This window comes from Barbus barbus (assembly GCF_936440315.1).
Source record: "Barbus barbus genome assembly, chromosome: 7".
Classification (NCBI taxonomy): domain Eukaryota; kingdom Metazoa; phylum Chordata; class Actinopteri; order Cypriniformes; family Cyprinidae; genus Barbus; species Barbus barbus.
Genome location: NC_136735.1, coordinates 7,591,227 through 7,606,898, shown reverse-complemented (window position 1 = coordinate 7,606,898; position 15,672 = coordinate 7,591,227). Strand labels below are relative to the sequence as shown.

Sequence of the window (15,672 nt, the reverse complement as noted above, 5' to 3'; positions counted from 1 at the left end):
GTTAACGTTTTTATTCAGCAGTGGTTTGGATAATGCTTTACATTTTAATAATTCTACTGAGAAACATAACGTAAATACACTGTAAATAGTTAAAATAAAATAAAAATAAAAAGTCTGGGTCACAAGGCCCCGCCCTTTTTAGAACCTACGCTCACGTCATTCAAGTGTGTGCTTTTGCGCATGCGCAACGTCAACTGCGTAGAAACCAACAACAAACTATGGCGGACGGTAAGTGCTGTTTCTGAGCTTTGTGGTTAATTTTGCGCTGATTAATTGTGCAGTGATTATATCTGCTACAGTTTTAGACCTAGTCAGTGTTAACATACGGTAGGGAGAGTTATATCTCTGATTGTTTGCATTATTGCGAGCGTTGAGCTTTCTGCAGTGGCCCATTGAATCCCGCCATTCCCTACAGTATGACTTTACAAGCACATATGCGCGACTCGTATGTAAAGTACTGCGGCGTATGAGTGCTTAAACTTGTTAATGTGGCTCAATAGTTTAATTTTGATCGTTCCAGAACACCCTGATGCCGAGCAGAGCATGGAGGGACACACTCCTGTGAGTAGCATTGCAATATTTCTTTAAAGCAAGATTGTGTGTTTAATACAAGAAAGCACTTTGTCAGTTTGTCTCGATCAGTTGTTGTCATTGTGTTTCTTGTTTATTTTAGGTCCCAGAAAATCCTCATGCAGAATATGGCCTCACTGAAAACATCCAGGTACAACATCAGTACTACTTTGTTTTTCAACTTTGGGAATTTGTATTTAAATGTATAATGTCTTAAAGACTGGATTAGAAAAACAGTTCTGAATTGGCTGCATCATGAACGAAGCATTAGTTCTATGACTGTATTCTATGTGTGTTTCTCTAGAGAATAGTGGAGAACGAGAAAACAACCGCTGAAAAAGTCACCAAACAGAAGGTGGACCCTCAGACCCTGCAGACCCTTCCCACACGAGCGTATCTGGACCAGACTGTGGTTCCTATTCTCCTGCAGGGCTTGTCAGTTCTGGCCAAGGAAAGGTCTGCATTAGTGCACAGACTTCTTGCCAAGTTCCTTCCAAACACAAAACTACATGAACATGATTTTTTTGGCGGGGTGGGAGTTATGATTGCCTTAAAAGAATGGTTAACCCAGAAATGAAAATGTACTCACTCTCAGGCCATTCAAGATGTAGATGAGTTTGTTTCTTCATCAGAACAGATTTAGAGAGAAATTTAGCATTACATCATTTGCTCGCCAATGGATCCTCTGCAGTGAATGGGTGCCGTCAGAATGAGTTCAAACAGCTGATAAAAACATTACAATAATCCAGACCACTCCAGTTCTGGGAAAAACACGAGTCTCTATCCATAATATTTCTTTCTCCACTGAAAAAGTAATTTCATCTGAATCAGGAGAGAAAAATGCTCAGATTGAGCACTGTTTATAAGTGAAAAGAGTCCAAAACTACTTAAATATGTTGGTGGATTTTGATGTGAAAGACAATAAGGGATGGACTTTTTATTGGAGGAAGTGTCATTATGGATTTTGGAATCGTATTTTGGCCAGAAACTATGAAACGCACAGCTTTTTACTTGATGGAGTGGTGTGGGTTACATCATAATTACTGTAGTGTTTTTATCAGCTAAGCAAGTGATAATGCAAGATTTCTCCAAATCTGTTCTGATGAAGAAACAAACTCGTCTACATCAATGGCCTGAGGCTGAGTAAATGTTCAGCAGATTTTCTTTTTCTGGGTGAAATATTCTTATAAGTAATTCCTTTAATTCATTCCCTTTGTCTGATCAAAATTTCCTCTGTATCAATTAAGTTCATGTACCTAATTCCACTATCCATCTTCCTTCAGGCCTCCAAATCCCATAGAGTTTTTAGCGGCATTCTTACTGAAGAACAAGTCCCAGTTTGAGGAACGAAATTAAAGACAGTGTGCGGTGGAAGAAATAGGATTACAGGTTTTTTTTTTTGTGTGTGTTTTTTTGTGAATTTAATTGTAATGGTGTCACACTCTTCAAACTGTTTGTTTGCCAACAGTAATGTAGTTTAAGCTCTAATAAAACGTTCAAGCAGCCATATATGTTTCACTGCTGTGGATTTTCTTTATTTGGTAATTGATAAGGCAGCTAAAACTTACACTAAATTGGCTTGGCATATACAAAAATCCAGCTCAGGAACAATCCTTCATTCCCATTTATTGGCTTGATATTTTATTATTACACGACACCAAGCATTGTGCATGACAATAACAAACAAAATCAAGAGAGGAAAACAATTCCTTTAAACTGTGAACATATAAAAACAATTCAAATGTTAATCTGTAGTAAATATAATTTCTTTCTTCAGTATAAAGATTAAACGCTCTCAGCATATGCAAAATATCCCTAAACCGCTCAAAGCACATCTGTTTCTCAAGCAGCCCTAATTCACCATGGCCATGAAAGGTCTCTATATTCATAAAGCAGTATAAAAATGAGTGATAGCAATGGTTTGTTTCCATTCAGGTAACAGCTGATAAAAAAGGAACACATTTATAAAGCCGAGAACCAATCGTCTTGCAGAGAATGACTCTCAGCGTTATATATATACACGACCAACACCTTTTCAATTAGTTCGAGAAAATTCATACTAAGATTAAAGAAGCCTTTTTACATTGAATATAATGCTAAACTGAAAATGCTGTGGAGAAACTACATAAATACATTGTTATTGACATGAAACACGGTAAACTAGAGTAAAAGAATTCAGTTTCTGTCTCTAATGTATTGCACCTCCAGTGCACTAGTTCTCGTGTGGCACAGAAAAACAATGACGCAAGGCACCAACAACTTCTAAGAGCTGGCATACCTGATATGGGTCTAGAAGAAATCCTAGATATACGTTCCCAGTGTACTTATCTTAAAATTGGACAGTGCCTGTGACTGTCAGCAAGAGTCAGTAGATCAAATGTAAACCAAAGACGGTCAAATTCATAAACTGATACTTGCAAATGTGCGTTTCACTTCAAATCTTCAAAACACAAACATTACATCAATGATCATTTTGATTTTGCCATGTTGTTCCAGGACTAGGGCTGGGTGATACAGCTTAGGCAATAATAAATATATCATCAATTTGTTTTATTATATTTTACAACCATTTGAGATTATTCTTTTTATATCCTGGTATTTACGTATTTGGGTAACACTTCACAATACGATTTGTTAACATGAACTAAAAATGAAAAAGCATTTATTAATATTAGCTAATGTTAAACATTTACTGATACATTATTAAAATCAAAAGTTGCCTCTGTTCATATTAATTAATGGACCTGAGCTAACATGAATTAACGTATTTTTATTCATTAACGATTACAAAGAGAAATGCTACACCACAGGTATTGCTCATTGTTATTTAACGCATTATTGTAAAGTTACTATCTTAATAAAACATATGTTATATTATAGAATATGTTTGAGAGAGACTATTAAAACATCTCTTCATGCTCTTTCGCCAGCACTCGTATTTTCATCAAAACATTCTGCCGTTTGGTCTGATTTTATATTCGTTGTAAAATATTACACTGATGTTTTGGAGGCTACTTCTAGAGAACCTGCCATTATTAAAACATTTTATTTCTGTTGTATAAAACACTTATGTCTTTGTAAATAAAATCTTAAAAACCTCTCGAGATTACAGTTTGGTAACTGCTCAGTTTTAGCCATCCATAAAATGTTAACATGTTTGGTTTTAAAACAATGTTCTGCAACTAAAATGCAACATTGTGAATGTAATGTAAATTACATAAAAATCTGATATCAAAATTATTGTGTATATTAAAATATATCACCCAGCCCTATGTAGGTCAAATAAATATGTTGATTTAGGATCACATCCTGATAAACCTACGTTACACACTTTCATAGGCTTTTTTTTTTTTTTTTTACTTTCCACAATATTAGTGATTCTAAAAATGAAAGTATGCAGGAAAAACTCTATTTGTGTGATTAGTTTATTATGCTGTTACCACTGGCAAGCCTACAGCACTCACACTGCTGTATGTAGGCCACATATACAGGCTTCTGTCTCACCACTGAATCTAGCAGCACTCTGTTCTTCACTTTATAAGTCGTTATTTATGAATAAAGACCCTTTACTGACACTTGTCGGGATGCAGGTCACACTGCTAAATCATTTACCTTCTCAGTAAGTACAAAAAATAATAAAACTACTGTATATTCTAAAGAGCTGATGTGCAGCTTCTCAATAAAAACCAAAATGCCAACTCAGAACTGAAATCGGTTTGCTTGTTTTGATACATTTTACACCTTCACTCACTCACCTAGAGTCTCAGAAAGATCAGAAACTCGCTTGGATCCATAAGAACTAAAAAAGTTTGAATCTCATTGAAACATAACGACTGTGTTCTGATAAAGTCCTTCATGTGTCAGTGGGTTTCTGTCAGATGTAGTATTGGTGGGCTGCCAGGCTGTCCATGAAGGGCCGCACCAGATTGTCTGTGGAGAAGTAGAAGACCAGGCCGAAGGTGATGGAGATGGGCAGAGCCGGCAGAGCCTTCTTGAAAATGGCCAGCAGTAGGAGAGTCAGACACAGTCCCTGCAAAACCACCACAACATCAGCAACAACAACAACCCTAAAGTAAACTCTTAGGCTCTGCTCCAAAACCTAGCGAGCTTTCTACTGCACTACGAAGGCAGCATCCACTCATTTGGAACATTCAACAAACAGTAGGTAGCAATAAAAATACATAGCAAACAATTATTGTTTACAACTATTTTTTTATCAATACCTTTAGTACTGAATGAAATATAAATATGACCAAAAAAGAATACTAATAAAAAAAATTATATTTAATAAATATACAAGTATAGGTTTTATTGTAATATAATAGAATATAATGCATTTTGGGATTTCCTTTAATATAGATGTTTATAATATATTAGTTTTTTCCCCTTTTTCTATAGAAATTAAAGTTAACTATTTATGCAATGGCTTGTAATAATGCGTCTACTGAAGTCAAGTTTCTGTCACTCCAAAAAATGTTAACTTTTTAAATGCAAATCTAAAAAATGGCAGTGCATAGTAACTCTTGAACAGATGAAAGCCATTTAGATAGTTAATATCTCCGACACCAATTTATCCGTACAGTTGTACTACACTACCGTTTTCTACAAATATATTAAACAGCACAACTGTTTTAAACATTGATAATAAGAAGAAATGTTTTTGAGCAGCAAATCAGCATATTAGAGTGATTTCAGAAGGATCATGTGATGCTGAAGACTGGAGTAATGAATCTGAAAATTCAGCTTTGAATCAATAAATTACATTTTTAAATATAAAAAAGCCATTGTAAATTGATACATTTCACAAATAAATTCATAAATGCTAGTTGAGACACTCACAATGAGAATGGCCACGAAACAGGCCAGTGTGGTGTTCCAGTCTCCTCCGGTGGCGGCCGCCTTTCCCACCAGGACACTGTAGAAGATGAAATCACCAAGACCCAGCTTCACCCCTCCTGTGAGAAAGTCAACCAACAGGCATTTCAGCATATGACACTAGAATGAAATTAGTTTGTGAAGTTTGCTTTGATTCCCGGAGGCATTTTTAACTAGTTCACCTCATTTTCACTGGACATTCACTACATATGAGCCTTAATTACATGCTTTATGAGTGAAGCAGCACTATAAGCAAAGAACATGATCTGTAGGACACTGAGGCTGTAGTCACAGAAAACACTCACGGTCTTCCTCAAGGTCCTCTTCTGCTGAGTACCGCCGCCTCCCTCCCTGAGCCACATCATCCTCTGACTCCACCCCTTCCTGTGCCCGGGCTCCGCCCTCATTCCGCTGCCTTTCATCAGCTGAGAGGACAACAACAGCTTATTCACCAATCTCTAGGTTACAGGGTATTACATTCCACTTTCTACACAAAGACCATTTCAAGGTCTTGGAAAAAAAAATTACTAAAATATTAGTAAAGTGCTTGTAAATTATAATAAAAAATGCAGCTCACCGGAATTTGGATTACTAGAATCAGCCATGCCAACCATCCAAACCATGGCAGCTGAGAAAGAGAACCTTTTATTAGTACATGACCCATCTTGACTGGACTTAAAGTGGTTAAACTAGCTGATGAAAAATGTGGTGATGTAATTTTTAGACAATCCCAACTGTTGAGAGTATGCTGTATGTTCTGGATTTCATTTTTCAGGACATACATGAATATATGAGCGCAGGGAAAATTGGCTCGTTTCTTTCTTGCGCCGTCTCAACCAGCATCCTCAACGGGCCTTTCGGACAAAGCACTGCTATCAAATCTGGAAAATAAACACAATGAACAATGAGCACTAATCCCACAGATATGAGCATTTTAAGTGATTAGAAATGACTTTTGCCATTTCTGCACCACTACTAAAATAATTTTTTTAAATGATGTTCTGTCACTTTAAGAACTGAATTTTTAACATTAAACAAGTTAGGGATAGTCCATCCAAGAATGAAAATTCTGTCATAATTTACTCATGTCGTTCCAAACCTTTATGCGTTTCTTTCTTCTGCAGAAGACAGAAGATGATTTTGAAAAATGTCTGCAACCATTGGTGAAAAAATACAATGGAAGTCAATGGGAACTGAAACTATTAGCAACATTCTTCACAGTGTTATTTCATGTTCCACAGAAGAGAGAAAAAGTCATAGAAATTTGGAACAAGGGGGATTACAGATTAAATCATTACAGAATTTTCATTTTTGGCCTGATAATTAACCCCTTAAAGAAATAGCAATCCTTCTTTTAAATGTGAATGTGAGTCACAGACAGTATAGGAAGTGACACCCAGAAGTCGAAGAACAAATGCAGAAGCAGATGGTTTGCGATCTGTCAATCAATCTCCAGGCAGGCACCGTACCATATACCGAGATGGCTCCCAGTATGACCCATGCTGACCATTCGGGCAGGTATTTGATGAAGATTAGGGCCATGAGGGCGCTGATGACAATGAGGTACGCCTGCTGCAGCTGCAGTGGCCCTTTCCAGTGGATGCAGATCATTCCCACGACGCCGAAATTCCAGACGATCATCACTAACGTTGGGTAGTCCATAGCCACGTTATATGTCTTGAACACCTCGCTGCAAACAAAAGGGTTTGTCAAAAGTATGGAACTACTTATAAACTTATAATATAGATGAATTAAAGGGGTCATATTATGATGTGTTTGATTCAACGTCATCAATCGATCTTGTTTGATTCATTTCTGCTAATCAATTCGTTTACATAATCACTCAAAACTGTTCATGGAACTGTCATATTACATGCTTTAAAATATTGCTGCTTATTACAATGCACTGTTATATTACTCCATAAAAAAATGATTAGATATCATTATTTCTTTTACTCATTTAGTGTAAAAATTTTTTTTTAAAAAGCCTTGGTCATTCTGAACCACATTTTTTCAATCAACAAAAATCACTCTTCTAAGCCATTTAAAGGGAAAGTTCACCCAAAAATTAAAATTCTGTCATTAATTATTCACATTCATGTTGTTCATGCATTGTGGAACTCACCGTGCTAGGGTGACGCGAAGGAGAAGAATTGTTGAATAAAGTTATTTTTGTTTTCTTTGCACACAAAAACTATTTCCGCAGCTTCGTAAAATTACGGTTGAACCCCTGATGTCACATGGACTGTTTTACCGATGTCCTTATTATGTTTCCGGATCTGGGAACATTACAGTTGCGTTGATGTCTATGCAGAGCCAGAAAGCTCTCGGATTTCATCAAACATGTCTTAATTTGTGTTCCCAAGATGAACGAAGGTCTTACAGGTTTGGAACGACATGAGGGTGAGCAATTAATGACAGAATTATCAGTTTTGGGTGAACTATCCCTTTAAGAGCAAGCAGATAAATATTAAGATGGCACTCATTATCAGTTTGCTCAAAAATTACATTGTGATTATTAATCACGACTGATCTCATTTTTACTTTTTTTCTTGTTTATTGTACCTCATCTGGTTTCCTTATTTGTTATATTTAACACACATTAACACAATCTCTACATTATGAAAACTGGTCAAACCAAGAAGCTTCTCTTAAATGCTAAAAGCTAAAAAGCTTAGTTCTGATAATTGCAAATTGTGTATTTTATGTTTAAAAAAAAAAGAACAAAAACAATATTGCAGGTGAATATATCTGCTGAATTGATGATTAAAATCCATCACGCAGTCTTCTCGACAGGCTAAAAGTATGAAGATATCATGTTTTCAGCTATATCGTCCAGCACTGACACATCCTCCTATATGAGATTCAGTTACATACAGTAGCAGTATTACAAGAAAGCGAAGCTCAGCAGAATCTCACCCTAGATACATGAAGCTGAACCAGAAGAGCAACATCAGTGAAGACAGAATCAGCCAGCCGTGGATGAACTGCACACACACAGAAACAAGACGGTGTTATAATCATAGTCAAAACCACAGAACTCTATAGAGTTGTAGTAATAATGAGGATCTCACTTTATAGCAGCGATACTTATAAAGCACCACCAGTATTATCGTCATGACCACAATCACACTGATCATGACGATCGTGTTGAGGAACGAATTCAAGAGCCTCTGACCAACAGAGTTCGGATCCTCTTCGAACGGAGTGTAGATGCTGCAAAACAAACCATAACATTTCTGCTTCTTAATACCGTGTTGTTACCTGAACGATCCAATAGGCATAAATTGGTTAATACTGGAAGCAGATACTATCAGGACAAACTGCTGAATCATGTTTCTTAGCTGCATTCAACAATAATTATTTTAATGTTTAATTATATATATACTTTGAGGTAACTAAGCACGTACAGCCGCTGTGAGGTCTTCTCCGTGTAGAAACTGACAGACTTGATTGTTGCCACTACCACCACCATGCAGAGCGTGACAGGGATGAAGAGCATGATGACGTGCTTAGCGCCGTATTTGAGGGTCAGCTCCTCTTCCTCTCCATCAGGTGTAGATGCTCGCTCTTGCTCCACTGGCCCTGGCTCGTCCAAAACTGAGCTGGCCGGCCGCCGCTGCGGGACATTACAGGTGAGGACAATAAAAATGGGATTTGTGGATGCAGATATGGATCAGATGCAAATTGGATGCACAGTAACTACTCAATATTAGCATACGTCAAGCTTAGTTCTTTTAAAAGAGAGGAAGGAGAATTCATGTCCACTTACCCGTTTGGTGTCTGTTTCCTGGGGCAGAGACATATCATGATTTTGGTTGTATGAAGGGATGGTTGGGCTTTCGGATTGGACCAGAGCGGACCTCTCGTTGTAAGAGTCCTCTTCACTGTCTGAGGTATTCATGAAGAGAAGGTGACAGAAGCCAAACGTCCAAAGCTGCAACAAACGCATCACGCCAGATGAATATAAATGCAGCCTATACCGAAAAGCTCAATGGAAAAACCATAGAGTAGCTTACATATGTCAAATGAAGGGTTTGCTCAATGATTCATTTGCATCACCACTCAACACTGATCATGGAAGTCTCTGTGCAACATTTTACATGCAACATTTTTATTATATAATAACAACACATGCAAGTAAATATTGCTGTTAATTATTATGCATGGTTATATTTATCCATAAATATGACTGTGTTCAGTAAATGTAAAATATGCCTTCATTTTGAACTGCATTTTACAAAAATTATATACGAATTTACAAAAGAAATATACGAAATACTGTCAAATTTATATATGTGTGTGTGTGTGTGTGTGTGTGTGTAAACGTAGTAAACTATGTTTACTATATTTATTTGTTTGCCCAGTGTTGTTGTGGGCTCTGGTTATTTTGCTGGTTTAGGCTGTAAGGAACTTTGAAATAACGCAAATCATCTGGCGAAGTGATATGGACGGTAATGCAGTGCCTGAAACTACATTCTCCGTGCGTTTCCCTGAAAATAATTGCACACCTTAGAACGTTCGACAGCCAATCAGATTCAAGCATTCAACGTCCCCTTAGTATAAATTACCATATATATATATATATATATATGGTCATAATATATTGGGTATAAGGATTTTCGACAAGCCAATTTTAATACACAAAAAAATTATAATATCTACTGTAATTGTTCAAACATTAAGAATGTTGTGTACACATAAATTAATATCAAAATTTTAAATTAAGTGATTTCAGTGTTTTTTCATCTAGATGAATTGGCCGTAGCTTAAAAAATATCATGTGGCGTGACCATGATTTATATTAAAAATTAAATAATTTCCTTAACATGCTTAACATTTTTTCAAAATGTTCTCAGTAATGAAAGTGTTTAGAAACAAAGTATTTGCATTTAATTTGAGTTTTTGTAAATAACGATCTCTTATTTGCGTTCTATAATTTCAGAGTTGCTTTCTTAAATGTAGTTAACAGACGTATTTTTCCTGCAAATTACACAAAACTGATAAAAATGTTTTAAAAATACCATTCACTTAAGCATACTGTAGCATTGATTCATATTTCAACCACAGAAATTAGATATTTTATTTAAATTTTAATACAGTTATTGCTATTATTGGTCACACCACATGATGAGTGGTCGCTCCAAATGACAAAAATACCTTATATCATTAAAAATCTATTTAAAGAGACATGTGAAAAGTGTAGCACATGGCATTAATGCCGGCATTTCTTTAGCCCCAGTTATTTCTGTACTTTGTCCAATATTGGCTGCTCAATTGACCCTTTCGCTGGGAGTTTGATTAACAGGCAGTCTGACATATTATAACGCCGAAAAACAAACCAGACAGGAGAGTACATTAACATTGGTGGACTTGAACTTGAAAAATGGTGCGTATTGAAATCTTTTCATGGTTGAAACAAGATATCTTCTGATGTTCATTCATGTTTATTTCGTGCTATGACTAGTAAAGATGATGATCGGTTCATGTGCCGCTTGAACTGAGGCACTACAGCGATCTGTCACGATGCATTAAAGAGCCACAAAACAGTATTTGTTGTTTGAATTTCTTTTAAAAAATTACCAAATTTGAACACCGAGGCTTTGTTTCATACTAAAAGTTACCAGCTCTGTCTTGTCTGTCAGTGTCCTCTTTGCTCCGTGATGTATTTTTCAATGCGAGAACATGATGAGGTCAGTTTAGAGTAGGGGGAGGTTTCTGAGATGACAACATGAACATCTTATAGTAGAAAATGACTTGTGGAGTTTGTGAGAGACTGCAGGGTCAGAATTAACATGCTGCCTATGGTGAGTGTTTATTGTACTTTGCTCGGAAGTATAATCTGGTAGAATATATTAAAATAGTTATTAATAAATAAATAATAAATTACTAATAAATGCAATTACCAAACTAAAACTACATGCTTTGATTATTATATTTTTTACATTTTTTCTCATATTTTACAAAGATATGATATGAGTCAAATTGCATAAAAATATATTCCGAATCATACTAAAATAAAGTATTTTATATATATAAACCATCAATTGAATATAAATGCAAAAAAATGCCAATCTGGGACATATATCTATAATCTCTATGTCAATCATAGCTTTTATTCAAACTTTTATTATTATCTGTATCTGTCTTAATGAATTAATACTAGAAGCAGAAACTGTAAGGGCTTGTTTAACTTTTTCTGTGGTTAAGATGGCCACTGAACTGTTTCAAAATGCTTTTTTTATTTTAATGTTGGCCGATAACATATTCCCATAAAATATTATGAAATATAAAAATATTTTTGTGAAATCTGCTGTAGGAGCAAGTAAACTGGAAGTCAGTAACTGATATGGTGCTGATATATCTTGTTTCTCTAGGATGAAATATTATAGATTGGAGCTTCAGTGTGAACATTTTCATAAAACACACAGAAGAAAATGTATAATATCCATCTCTGTCGGTTACTTTTCCATATACACTTCCATTTCATATCTTAATATGATATTATTAGGCTACCATCTGACATTGTACTATAAGAGTACCACATTTCTTCTGTAATTTAAATGGATTAGATTAAAAACGTTGATCTTTATAAACGAGGAATAATCTCTGGGACAAACACACGCGTTATAATGCGTGTAATACACCCCTGCTCTTACTCATGAGACTGTCATATTCTAATAATGTTCCACAAACCCAGATCAAAGCATTTTTCCTGATCCATGACTGCCCAACATCTCCTAATGTGTCTGGAAAGCCAGCTCCTCCCCATGTCCACAGTAAACCCACATCTGATGAAGTGCACAGATGAGAAGACTGAAATACCTTCAGATGTGACCGTGTTTACATGAATAACGATCCAGCAGCGATTTTTGCAGCAGGACTCGGTCAAAACATCGCGAATCTCATCGAGGAAGTGATCTCGATCAGCTGATTCCCGACGCGCCGCGTGACGCTCGGGCGCGTGACCACATTTCACGTCGACCAATCATAATAGAGTGGGGGAACTATGACGTCACTCTGTAGGCGGATCGGCTGTTAGCATGAAACTGGTTCCCTCGACAAAAACCCAATAGGATTTCCCCAATAGGCTTTTGGATAATCGCAAAAAATAAGCTCTGTGTTCAATCATAGTTCATGAAACTTACACGTTTTGACCATCGAGATAATATTTACAAAGTAATGCAAATGTTATGAATTTTGAAGCCTAAATACAAGCGCCAGAACTAAAAAGCTAACATTAGGCTATAAACGAACTACAGCACCACCACCATGTTTCCGACCACTTTTAAACTTATTTTTAGAAACATTTTCCATGATAATTATTTACTCTGGATGAATTTTAATCCAAAAGAGCACGAGACTGTAAAAGCGGGTTAGAATGAGTTCCTGTTCGGCGTGATGACGTTGAATGTCTCCGACAGCGCCTGTAGTCTCATTTAGCAACTTGTTAGCAACCGTCTTTTTAAAGAAACGTAACAGCTTAAAAAAATCACGAGTGGGGTGTAACTGGTGTGTTTTATGTCGTAGAATAAAACGTGAAAGTATCTTGAGCCTGTGTAAACCACGGACCTTATTTAAGGGATTTAACCAAAATCCCATTCAAAAAACCCATTGACTCTTGTCTGGGATGATGGAACCGGAAGTGCTAAAATGTTAACTCGCTTCCGGGTTTTCGCCTACAAAGTGACATCATAGTTCCACCACTCTATTTAATAAAGAAACTTAATTGGTTAAGCTGTTCATTTTGGTTCAGATCAGATAGAAAAAAAAGTTCAATCTTTGACTGTTGTTATTCAAAAAATAAACAAACAAATTAATTAATTAATTGGGAAGATCTATGGTAATTTTCAACTGAAATCTGGATATATTTTAGATATAGGCCTAACATGCAAAGTTGTTTTTATAGTTTTTATGAATCAAAAATTATTTGTTAACTTTATGGTGAATCTTATTATTTTATATGGTAAATTTTATTTACATAAAAGTTTGTTTGTATGTTTGTTTGATTTTTATTTTTTTTGTCTGAATTTCTTATGTTTACTGATTCTCTTTAATGTACTGATAACAAAAAAAGAATTATATATTTGCTGAAAAGTTATTTACTTTATTTGTGCTGTATCTTAATGCAAGTTTTATAACCCCTGTTCTTCGTTTATTTTTTATTTTTTTTTGTTTGCTATTATTGTCTATGTATTTCATTATTTAGATTTTATATATTTGTTATTGTTCTTTATCTTCATTTATTTTATCTTGTTGGTTTATATATCGTATGTTTGTTTGATACTTTCAATCCCTCGCAATAGGTTGCTTGTTCTTACACATTGTTAAAATCCAAATATTTTTGTACCTTAAAGTATGTTTTCAAACTAAAAATGTTACTTGCAAAATATTAATTAAAAAAAAAAATTAATTGGTTAAGAAATTGTTTTTAAAAAAATAAGAAAATTCTGGTTCTTTATCCCGCAGTGTATTTTTCAAAGGGCTTTTCTATTGAGATGCAATTTTCTTCCTGGAAAGTTACCAATCAAATTATCTAAATTTTACCAGTAATATTATTGCTTGGAAAATGTGTTTCTATTACAACTTTTCTCCACATAAAATACTTTTATGGAACAACTGTCTCATTACTTGAATAGACCTGTTATATGATGGAATATATACTTTACTTACTTACTTCACTTTGTCGTTTAGCAGACGCTTTTGTCCAAAGCGACTTACAAATAAGAAAAAGTAACTAAAACTAAAAGTTACAACTCTATAAATACTATATACCCACATATTTAAGAAAATAAAGAAATTAAATAAAATTGACACATGCATATAACATTTCAATAATAAACAAATAAATGGAAAAACTAAAATAAAAAGCGATACTTCTATCCCTTGCCGGTGTCCCTGCCCGGTGGAGTCACACGGTAGAGTTGATGGTCTTTACACTCTTTACTTTGTACTTTATGAGTGGAAACATTCTGTCCTATGAAGTCTTTTCACAACTTTCCCATTCCTTTTAAAGAATCCAAACAAGTTGTTAAAGTTATTTCAAATGGCTTGATACACTTGATAACCATCTTACTTTTGCAAGCAATGAAAGGATGCTTCCAGAGTTAGTTAATAGTTACCAGTATTGAGTTTACTTCCACTTGTAATAATACAAATATTAGTCAACGGTTTTCAATCCAAACATAAAATGTCACCTAAAGGAAAATTCTTTTGAAATTCAAAAATTAGCAAAATCCATACCACAATGTAATATATATTTATTAGAAATGGAATCTTTGGAAAAAGTCTCTAATGCAAATTAATAACAAAAAGAATGACATGCTAGATTTCATGGAGGAATTTTTTCTTGTATAGTTCCACCGCTGTAGTCCTTGATTGTGTCCTAAGGATAATCTCTTTTCTTTACATGGTTTCCCCATGTAACACTTCGCTATAGTACAATAAACAGAGGTTAGGCTCACCCTATTTAGGTTGGTCGTACAACATCCAGTTGACCTAAATGGAAATTCCTTATATAAGCTATAATTTGCATGGAATGACACTCTCTACAGTAATCAAAATATCTCTTAACTCTTAAGATCTGTATTATCTTTTAAGATTGAGACCATTGTACCACTTGCCCTGAGACAACTCAAACGATACCAAACATGAATATCACTTGCATTCAAGTGAAGGATGGGTGAGGGGAAGGAAGGGGATGAAACGGAGATGATGCATATGTGAGGCGTTTTCCCCCATTATCTTTCAGTGGGATGGGGAAACAGATGTCTGTATGTTAATGCACTGTGTGTGTATTGTCCATCTCAGAAGATAAAAGTGTCCGAGTATGAATAAATATGAATAAATTCTGGGATGATTTAAGCTCTTTAATTTTCAGCTCCTTGGTTATATTTATTATAAGACCTCTAATCATGTGTCTATTGTATCTAAAATGTTAACTTATTTTTATTATAGTTTTTTGTGTTTTATTTTTTTTTTGGGGGGGGGGGGGGGGGGGGTCATTCACAAGCAGAAATTTTCAGATTCTTCTTTGTCTTGTCTTCCAACGTTTCTTCTTGAATTTCAGCTCTCTATCCCTCAGACTTGTACAATAACAGAAATGCTAGATTTTTAGGCTTTATGAGAGTTCATTTAAAAAAAAAGTGATTTCGCTTTTCTTTTCACTGTCATTTTTATATCATATTAATCATACACAACAGATACAACTGTTATCGCCCTCCCTAT

General features: G+C 35.2%; 2 protein-coding genes across 5 annotated transcripts; one reads left to right on the top strand and one right to left on the bottom strand.

Annotated features, from left to right (window-relative positions):
- The first annotated feature begins 182 nt into the window (after window positions 1-182).
- Window positions 183-2,086, top strand: dpy30 (dpy-30 histone methyltransferase complex regulatory subunit). 3 transcript variants are annotated; one of them, XM_079422393.1, is made up of 5 exons: window positions 183-228; window positions 521-561; window positions 674-721; window positions 875-1,185; window positions 1,679-2,086. In XM_079422393.1, the coding sequence occupies exons 1-4, from the start codon at window positions 219-221 to the stop codon at window positions 1,145-1,147; spliced, it is 372 nt and encodes a 123-aa protein (XP_079278519.1). In that variant the 5' UTR covers window positions 183-218; the 3' UTR covers window positions 1,148-1,185; window positions 1,679-2,086. The 3 variants fall into 3 exon arrangements, with proteins under 3 accessions (XP_079278519.1, XP_079278520.1, XP_079278518.1); XM_079422394.1 differs by having other exon boundaries at window positions 875-1,026; window positions 1,854-2,076; XM_079422392.1 differs by having other exon boundaries at window positions 187-228; window positions 875-2,072.
- On the bottom strand, window positions 1,986-12,854 carry psen2 (presenilin 2). 2 transcript variants are annotated; one of them, XM_079422382.1, is made up of 11 exons: window positions 12,271-12,854; window positions 9,218-9,382; window positions 8,856-9,064; window positions 8,520-8,661; window positions 8,365-8,432; window positions 6,915-7,135; window positions 6,228-6,326; window positions 6,023-6,073; window positions 5,751-5,870; window positions 5,410-5,525; window positions 1,986-4,600 (listed from the first exon to the last, which is right to left on the bottom strand). In XM_079422382.1, exons 2-11 carry the CDS (start codon window positions 9,347-9,349, stop codon window positions 4,445-4,447), a joined length of 1,314 nt encoding a protein of 437 aa, XP_079278508.1. In that variant the 5' UTR covers window positions 9,350-9,382; window positions 12,271-12,854; the 3' UTR covers window positions 1,986-4,444. The 2 variants fall into 2 exon arrangements, with proteins under 2 accessions (XP_079278508.1, XP_079278509.1); XM_079422383.1 differs by having other exon boundaries at window positions 2,087-4,600; window positions 12,142-12,363.
- Window positions 12,855-15,672: the final 2,818 nt, after the last annotated feature.